The sequence below is a fragment of the Mus caroli genome, chromosome 6, assembly GCF_900094665.2.
Source record: "Mus caroli chromosome 6, CAROLI_EIJ_v1.1, whole genome shotgun sequence".
NCBI classification, from domain to species: domain Eukaryota; kingdom Metazoa; phylum Chordata; class Mammalia; order Rodentia; family Muridae; genus Mus; species Mus caroli.
This window is the reverse complement of record NC_034575.1, coordinates 24,591,095-24,601,054: the sequence shown is the minus strand read 5'-3', so window position 1 is coordinate 24,601,054 and position 9,960 is coordinate 24,591,095. Positions and strand designations below refer to the sequence as shown.

General features: G+C 47.3%; 1 protein-coding gene across 1 annotated transcript in view; it reads right to left on the bottom strand.

Moving 5' to 3' along the window:
- Smo (smoothened, frizzled class receptor) overlaps positions 1-7,891 on the bottom strand; it is a 24,371-nt gene extending 16,480 nt beyond the window's left edge. The window contains exon 1 of the mRNA XM_021165132.2: positions 7,029-7,891. Within this exon, the coding sequence (XP_021020791.1) occupies positions 7,029-7,371 (343 nt within the window). The 5' untranslated portion in view covers positions 7,372-7,891. The remainder of the gene's footprint in view (positions 1-7,028) is intronic.
- Positions 7,892-9,960: the final 2,069 nt, after the last annotated feature.

Sequence of the window (9,960 nt, the reverse complement as noted above, 5' to 3'; positions counted from 1 at the left end):
AAAAAAAAAAAAAAAGAACCCAGAAGGCTGATGAGACAGGATTGCTGAGAGTTCAAAGCAAGCTTGGGTTAACATGGTAAATTCCAGACTACATGATAGTAAGTTCCAGGCAGACCAGGGTTACATGAGACCTTGTCTCGAACACAGCACTCGCACACCCACATACAGAAGGTTTTTTTTGGGGGGGCCTCAAGAACGGCCCAAGCGCTCCTCTTGATACTATAAAATAGAGGCTCTTAGCTTTCGGTTTACCTAGGATGTCACTCCATCTCAGTGGAGATACATCTGGATACATCTGTATGTATCTGGATGTATCCCTCTGGATACATCTCAGTGGCGTCACATCACAGGTCATGCTCATCAGCACCTGACAGTATAGTGGCTACTTACTTACTACTTAGTGCCCGTGATCTCTGACTCCACCCATGTGTTCTCTGACTCCACCCATGTGATCTCTGACTCCACCCATGTGATCTCTGACTCCACCCATGTGATTTCTGACTCCACCCATGTGTTCACATGACAGGACTGAAGAGTCTTTCATTCGGAATGGGCACCATGCTTTGTTTGGTTTTTCAGATAGTGTTACTATGTAGCTCTGGCTGGACTTGAACTCACAGAGATCTGCCTGCCTCTGCCTCCAGAGCACTGGGATCAAGGCATGGGCCACCACACAGGGCATGTTTCTCTTTCCATTCATCAGCTGATGGACGCTTTGGCTGTTTTTATTTCTTAGCTGTGTGAGTAATTCTGCAGTAAGCAGGAGCATGAAGCTGTCTCTTCAGCCCCCTGACTTCACTCCCTCTGGATACATATCTAGTAAAGGGATTTCTTTTAGAGGAGTCTCTATAGTGGTTTCCACAAAGGACAAACTAATTTTACACACACACACACACAAATTGTAAGTATTCCTTTTTCTTCTTTGAATTCTCACCAACACATTGTTGTATTTAATATTTTTTTACATTAGCCATTCTTCCTGGGGTGGAGTGACATTTCACTGTGGCTTTGAATGGCATTTTCCTGGTGATCAGCAATCTGAGTGAGCGAGCTGTCAAGTGCTTTTTGGCATACTGTATTCTGTCTTTTCTTTTAAGGATGTCTATTTAGGTCTACTGCCTCCTTTTCAAACCAGCTTGTTTATTTTCATTTGGCTTGGTTCTTCTATCAAATGGAATGAGTTTTGAAGTTCTTACTGTATTCTGGATCTATGATCCTGCACGTTGTTTTAAATCCCACATATTTTACTTTATAGATTTAAGAATACTATGTTGCGAGGGTGCAGGTTTACCAGCTGTCACGCTGGTGAAGACCATGCTGTAAAGGCACGGTAACTGAGACAATGTGATATGGACAAAACAAAGATGCAGAAACACACGCACATATTAGATTTATGGTACAGTAGCAGAGAGCGGAAATTGATTTTAACAAATGCTGTTGAAAGCTCTTAAAGAAATCAACTCCAGGTGAATTCTGTGCCTAAAAGTGACTAGGGAATCTATAACATTTCTCATAAAAGAGTAAATTCATGATTTGGGAGAAGAGGATTTTTTTTTCTAAATAAAGCACAAAAAAAAAAAAAGAATGAATCACAAAATGTTTGATAACTACATTGAAGTTCAAATACTCCGTTCAACTGGAGACAACACCAAGAAGAGAATGTGAAAGTAAGCCATGAGGATATTTTTAACACTCACAATAAACAAAACATTCATCTCCAGCATATATGAAGAATCCCCATCAATCTAACAGAAATGACAGATAGTCTCCTAGAAAAATAGATCAGTAATCTGAGCAGATACTTCACAAGAGAAATCCAAATGGTAGCAAACAACTGCAAAGATGTTTCTCCTTACAAGCAATCAAGGAAATGCAAATCATAGAAATAGGGACTAATGGTTTAGGTTCAAATCCCAGCAGCATGGCAAGAAAACTCAAAATTAAAACCATACTTGAGAGGCAGAGACAGGAGGATCTCTGTGAGTTTGAGGCCAACCTGCTCTACAGAGTACAGAGTGAGTTCCAGGACAGCCAGGGTTACACAGAGAAGCCCTATCTCGAAAAACCATTTTAAAAATGAAGCAAAAATGAAAACTGTGTGTATTTTCTGTGCTTGTATACTACACACACACACACACACAAAATTTATGTGTTTATTTTGAAACAGAGTGTATATATATATATATATATATATACACACACACATACACACACATATACATATATATCAAGCTGGCATCAAACTTACAACTATACTTCTGTCTTAGCCTCTCAATTGCTGGGACTCTGACATGCGTCACAATGTACACACACACACACACAGAGAGAGAGAGAGAGAGAGAGAGAGAGAGAGAGAGAGAGAATGAGAGAGAGAATTTTTAATTGCCCTCAGCCTGTTTTGGAAACAGCCAGAAGGAAAATTTTTCCAGAACTATCCTTGCAAATTACCCATCACCAACAACATCCCAACTTGAGGTCTGAAAGACCAGTGAGAAATTCCTCCCAGTTTTCCAGTCTTTTTCCTGCTGGCTGGACCCTGGCTAGGCAACAGAGCCACATATCCATGTATACACAGACATGGCATAGCAATGGACTAGGAGTCTATGTGCTGACTCTCAGGGACCTGTCCCCTCACCAGATGCAGGTCTCTCTTTCTTGCCCCACTTACTAAACCAGATTTGTCCCAAGGTGGCCCACGCACAGCCTGGCCATTGTTGTCTGGCTAGCTTGGCATGCATGGTAGGAGACATTTCCAGCTGTATTGGGGAGACTCTGAGTGAATAAAGAAGCTCGAGTCTGTAGACATGAAAACCATGGGAGAGACCTGAGTTCTAGACACACACAGAAATCAGAATGACCTCGTTAGAGACTTCATCACTGGCAGACTTGGTAATCTGGGCAAAGAAAGCATATAGAGGCCTGTTCTCTACGGAAACTCTTCCCAGATCTGCCACAGAGCTCCATGTAGATATCCACTGATGGTCTAACACACAAAGCCAAAGCCAAAGCCACACTTCCATCCTCACCCTACCTCTACTACCACCAGGAGAAAGGAAGGGCACCGCCATCCACAGCATCTCACTCTTCCTCCTGCTCAGTCTGGCACCCAACACATCAGCAAGTCTGCTTCCGACATTATACTCTTCCCAAACTTCAGCCTGTTACCCCCATCCTGACCACCATCATCCCCGCCCCCCAAGACCATTTCATCCATGTCCCGAACAAATAATCAGGTTCCAGGTTCTCCCTTCTCTCTGGTGGCTGTTTTATATAGCGACCCCTGCCCCTCAAATGCATATGTGTGCACCCAAGTGTGTGCACATACACCGCATATGCAGGTGCCCACTAAGGCCAGAAGAGAGCATTGGATCCCCTGGAACTGGAGCTATAGGCTGCAGTGAGCTACCAGATGTAGGTGATGGGAATCCAACCCAGGTTCTCTGCAAGACCAGGGAGTATTCTTAACCCCTGAACAATCACTTCAATCCTTCCCTGGTTTTAGAGTTGAAATCTTGAACTGGCCTGGTACTCACTATCTACACAGGTTGACCTAGCACTCACAATCATCCTCCTGTCTCAGCCTCCCAAAAGCTGGAATTGTAAGCATGTATCACCAACCACACCTAGCCCAAAGAAATCTTTTCAAAATGCAGATACAATTACTTTTCTACCTTGTTTCAAAAGCCTTGCTTATCATAGGCTCCTTGTCATCTTTTGATTGGTAGCATCTTAACTTACTACAGGGTGAGCCCTTGCAATCTAGTCCCCCTGAGTCTTACAGTTCTGCTCCTAATGTGCCTTGGTCCAGTTCTATGCCCACACTGTATCTCTAAGTACCATTCTCTGTTCCTCTAAAGCCTTTGCCTCTCCCATTCTCTGTCTCAGTTCCCTCCACACTCCTGTTTATTTCTCAAGTCACCGGTGAGATGTCAGTTTCTCTGGGTATCTTCTCTTGCTCCCCAAAGCTCTTTGTGTGCCTTCAGCACCTACGACGTGACTTTTCACAGGTATTGCCAACCCGTTTAATTGTCCTTCCTCCTCTTGAAATCGGAGAGCTCATTTCTATAATCTCCATCTTGTTACACCTCAATCCCTGCCCCAGGATGTGATGTACTCAGTACAACTGAATGTGTGGATTTGGGCTGTGTACTCAGCCCAGAGAGGCTCTGAAAGACATAAAGATTGAATCTCTACCCTACAAAGTTTATAATGAACATAAGCTAGAATATCTTTATTATCCACAAAACCACCTGCCAAAGTGAGACAATAAATAACACTAAATCAGGACCTATAATTCCAGATAGGACAAACACTAGCTCCTGGCTCCTACCTGCCTGTGATTCTCACCAATGGCTCCCTTTCACCTTCCCCATCTACTGATCCAGCCTGTGTCAGCACCTGCTTCTAGTCCACTCACGGAGAAGAGGAAAGCTGTAAATGGGCAGCAACAGGAAAGAACTCAGTGTGAGCCAGAAGCTCTGGGCTCAGAGCTTGTGCCCCTGTACCGCCATGATTAGGCAGCTAGAGCGACCAAAACCTGAACACCCAGCACATGGTTCTAACTTGCGGACACTCCTGCAGCTCAGCAGCAACTCTTGGGCACATGGGCTGGGAAAGGTGCACCCTTTCCTCCTTGATCTGATAACAGCTTCAGAGGGTAACTGTCACTTGGGAGAATTCAGTCATAGGCCCTGTGAATCAACTCTCTCTCTCTCTCTCTCTCTCTCTCTCTCTCTCTCTCTCTCACACACACACACACACACACACACACACAGAGAGAGAGAGAGAGAGAGAGAGAGGGAGGGAGAGCATCCTTTTAGCAACACAAAACTTGATGATTATCTTGTGATGAAAGGTCAGGATTTTTCATATGGCGGCCTCCTAAATTCAAGTCTCATTTCAGGCCATATCTTATTGAAGATTACTTTCCTTTTTGTATTCTTTTAAGGGTGTTTGTTTGTTTTGTTTGTTTTTATTTGAATTGGTTTGGTTTGGTTTTTTTGAGACAGGGTTTCACTGGGTAGTTCTGGCTGTCCTAGAACCCGCTCTATAGACCAGGCTGGCCTTGAACTCAGAGATCTGCCTGCCTCTGCCTCCTCAGTGCTGAGATTAAAGGTGTGTGCCATCATACCTGGCTGAATCTTAAAAAAAAAAAAATGTTGTTGTTTAGTAGTGGGGGTGGTGGTGAGCAGGAACATGGGTGCCGCAGGGCACACCCGGGCATCAGACAACAGCTGTCAGCACACAGGTCTCTTCTCTCTTGGGTTCTGGGAATGCAGCTCAGATAATGGGGTGTACATAGCAAGCACCTCTACCTGAACCATCCAAGGGCTCGTAATCTTTCTTTCATGTTCCTTTTTCATTCTGTCAGTCTTTTGCACACATATAACTTTAAAGACTACAATTATATTCCCTCTGTATGTCCATTCTTATATCTTCTATACTGCATTTATGCAAACATATTATCATAAGTGTGCATGTGTGAAATCACACAGACCTTACATTACAGTAATTTATGGATTTTTTTTTCAAAGCTACTGTTGATTACATATAGCTTCTGCCTTAGATTTTGGGTTTAGATTCTAAGGCTCTCAACCTTCCTAATGCTGCGACCCTTTAATACAGCTCGTTATGTAGTGGTAACCGCTCCCGCTCCCCAAACCATGAAATTATTTTGATAACTGCAATGTTGCTACTGTTGTAATTCATAATGTAAATATCTGTGTTTTCTGATGGTCTTAGACAACCCCTGTGAAAGAGTCACTCACTCCCTCGAGAGGTCTCCACCCATAGGTTACTTTAGAACCTTATCTCCATAGAATACAGTTCTACCTTCTGGGTACCCACCATCCTCCAAGTTCCTGCTCCAACATCTGCATCAAGCCAAGAACCTTAGGACCCCAGGCAGCACTCAGCTACAACTGAGAACTCTAGTAGTCAAGTTGACAACACACCTCAGCCCAAGACAGTCAGCCTACGGTTCACACTACCTCCCAGTAGGAGCCTCACAACCTCAGAGGAAGAGCTAAGGCTAGGGACACTGTCAGGCTCTCTGGTTTGCTCCGGGTTCTCAATTTTCTTTTCTTTTTCCATCAAGGACAGCTTTTACATCACACCGAAGTGGGGGTGCAGGGTGGGGAAGAGGGATGGGAAAAATGACAAGGACTGTCCCCTCCCCAGCACCCTACAGGCTCTCAGTCCAACTGGGTGACAGGCAGAGAGATAAACCATCCTAAATAGCCTAGGAAGGACTTGTTTGATGTAGTCTGCTGTTTTCAGGCTCTGTCACAATCCTACCCCAAGGAAAGGACTTTCTGCCACTCTGGACGGTGCCCACTGGCTCTCAACACCCCAGACTTAATGTTCTTCCACAGCATACACTGGCGTGAGGCTTCACATTTCCACAGAGCCACAAACAACTGCTTAAACCGTCTCCCTCCTTCTTAACCCGAATGGATCAGAGTTTTCATTTTTCAGATAAGGAAACTTAAACGGGTAAAAACAAGACAAAAATCATTGGTTCCCTGGGCCGATCTAAATCAAGATTATCAGGTGGTTCGTTTGGCTTTTTAGTTACTACAAGGAGGCATTTTTTTTTTTTCCTTCACAGAATGTACAAGTTTTCCTCGCCCCTTTCCTCCAAATCCTTAAATGTCTTCCACCTTCATCCTCTCTTTCTTCTCTACAACTCAGATTGCCTCAAGGTCTGAACACTGCCCAGAATCCCCGTGGACTGTTGCTTCACGAATACATCTCTTCTCCCTCCTCACCGCCTTGCATCCCCCAACCCCATCCTTACTCGGGCTCTTTGTGACCGATTGGCTTCCCTGGTCTCTTGCCCCGAACCCTTCTCCAACACGCAGAGTCCCCTTCCCGCACGCAACCTGTCCCAAAAGTTCCGGACTCGTTTCTCCAACTATCCCGGGTGCAAGCCGCGCCCGCCCAACAGTTGAGGCCTGAGCCCTTTCTTTCCGTCAGTGGCTGGTCCCATCACCTCCGCGTCGCAATCCCGACTCCCGCGCGCTTACCGGACCAGAGCACGAGCTTGCCGTGCGCTTCCTCCTGCGAGTCCGAGTCCCCAGCCAGCAGCGTGGTGGTGGCTCCGTAGGGCAGCGCCGAGCCCAGGCACACGTTGTAGCGCAAAGGCTCGCAGTGGGCGGCCCGGCCGCAGTGGCTCAGCAGCGGCGGCGGAGGGCTGGTCACCGGCACGTTCCTCCTCGCGCTCCCGCTGGCGCTGCGAGGCCCAAGCCCGGTCACGTTCCCGCTCAAGGCCGCCCCCCGGCCCGGGCCCCCCAGCAGCACCAGCAGCAGCAATTGCAGCAGCCTCCGGGGCGCCAGCTCGGGCCCACGCACGGGGCGGCCAGCGGCCATGGCCAAACCGCCAACTCAGCAAAAGCTGAGGCGCCCCGGAGCTCCCCGGAGTCCCCTGGCCACACACACGACCCCGGGGGCCGCGGAGGCTACTTAGGCGACCGGTGCGCCCCGAAAGTCTGGGGCCAGCTTTCGCCAGGCGCCGCGCGCGTCCGGGCCCCTCGACTCCCAACTTTGCAAACTTTGGAACCCGGGCCCCATGTTGAGCAGCGCAGGCCCGGGCCAGGATGCACAGACTCCGGACTCCCTCGCCTGGAGATCGAAGCTGTCTTCAACCCTGGGAACCCTCCGGGGCCCCGATCTCCAGCCCCATTCCCTCTCCCACCACTAAAACCAACTCCCAGCCCCTCGATGGAGGCCAGGCGCCGGCCGGGGGGTGCGGGAGTGGGTCCCGGGCTCCGCCCCCACGCCAGCCCGCGGCCCAGCAGCCACCTCCGCGCGAGCGCGCCGCAGCCCCCTGAGCTCTCCCTGCCGACTACCGGGCTCCTTTGTTGCTCTAGCTGGCCCTGCTCTCTGGAATGCACGGGCCTCGCGGAGCCAAGCCCGGCCCCCCCATCCGCGGAGGCTGGGGGAGGGCCCGAGCGAGGAAGAGCAAGGGGAGATTCAGACGCTGGAGAGGAGGAGCCCCAGCTTTGGCGGCCTAAACGCCCGAAGGGGCTGCGGTGGGGGTATTCGGGAACCTTCACCCTACCGAAGACCCTCGCCATGCGAGGGGGTGGGGTGGGGGTGGGGGAAGATGCGTGCAAGTTGTGTCCCAGAGCTGCCACGAGGCACTTGACTGAACCTTTAGTTGGTCCTAAGGTTGTTTGACGTGACTTTTAGGAGAGAACATTTCTCTCAGTTTAGGGTGGCAGGGGGATGCCTAAAGCAGGCAACAGTTTTCATTCCATTCCTGCCCAATTCCCCAGCCCTACCAATCTTTTCTTGCTTTTTGTTAGATCTTTCTCAACTTTACCTAGAACCCTGGTGGAGAAGAACCGGAGTTTGGGGATTTTTGCTTCTTTAAATTCTTCCAACTCGAGATATATGTGGGGAAATGACCTCGGAGTCACTCAGAGTAGCTGTGGGGACAGATATCTAGCCTGAGAACATGTCAACACCTTTATCGCTCAGGTATGTCAGGGCTGGACTGTGATTTCCATCAACTGACCCTGATGCACCTTCGGGTTTGTCTGCAGGAAACTAGTGCATCTTGGATGAATACCTGAGGCCCAGCTGCCTCATGAAGTTTCTGTCGTTCCCTTCTCCACTCAGTTCCTCTTTCTTTCTTTCTTTCTTTCTTTCTTTCTTTCTTTCTTTCTTTCTTTCTTTCTTTCTTTCTTTCTTTCTTNTTTCTTTCTTTCTTTCTTTCTTTCTTTCTTTCTTTCTTTCTTTCTTTCTTTCTTTCTTTCTTCCTTCCTTCCTTCCTTCCTTCCTTCCTTCCTTCCGTTCCGTCCGTCCATTCGTTCGTTCGTTCTTGCAGCTTCTTTAAATCCCAGCTCCCCTAAGCAAGTCTCCTTCAACGGCTAGGAGACTGGACTGAACCTTGAGTAACTTTTCCTTGTTGACGGACAACTCAATAGCATAGCTTTTCATTTCTTGTTTCTGTAAGAATAGCTCACAGCCAGCCAGATATAGATCGTTTCTGTTATCTCTGTTGTTTAAGAGCAAATTGGCTCCTACACTTAAGATACATGCTTAATTGGTACCCGGGTCCCCAGAATTATGTGAGGAATTTAATTCAATTTGGGGTCTCATTTTGTGTTTTAATTTTATTCTTGTTGGTGTGATAAAATATCCTGACATAGCAACTTTAAGACTAAAAGGTCGTATTCTGGGCTCACAATTCCAGGTCATAGTCCATCATTGTGGAGAACCTTAGACAGGGACCTTAGCTGGTTGCATCCACAATCAAGAGCAGAGAGAAATGAATACATGCATGCTTACTGGTACTCAGCACCTTCTCTGGACTTCCCTGTCTCGGGAATGGTGCTGCCCATCACAGGCAGACCTGCCTATATCACTTAGTGTAATCAAGACAACCAACCACCCACAGACACACCAACAGGTTGGCTTCATCTAGAGATCCTGCATGGAGATTCTCTTCCCAGAGGAGTCTAGATTGTATCAACTTGACAATTAAAACTATCAACAGAGCCTGGCTGTGGTGGCCCACGCCTTGGGAGGCAGAAGCAGGCGGATTTCTGAGTTCGAGGCCAGCCTGGTCTACAAAGTGAGTTCCAGGACAGCTAGGGTACACAGAGAAACCCTGTCTCAAAAAAACAAAAACAAAAACAAAAAAAACCCCAACAACAACAAAAAACAACCTATCAACAGAAGCCTTCCTAAAATCCTAGAATGTACTCAAGTGGTGGTATCCTTGTAGAACTTGAGAGTTTTTATTTTACTGTGCTGGCAAGACTTGCTCTCAAGAAACATTCACAATGTCATGAAAAGTAGCTAAATTTTATCCTCCAGTACAAGCACCTTAGCCTCTTATACTCTTTGTATCAACATCCACAATGTCTTGCAAAGCAGTGAAAATTTCTCCAGTACAGGCACCTTATCTTCTTACACTCTTTGTATCCCCATAGATTATATGTGTATACA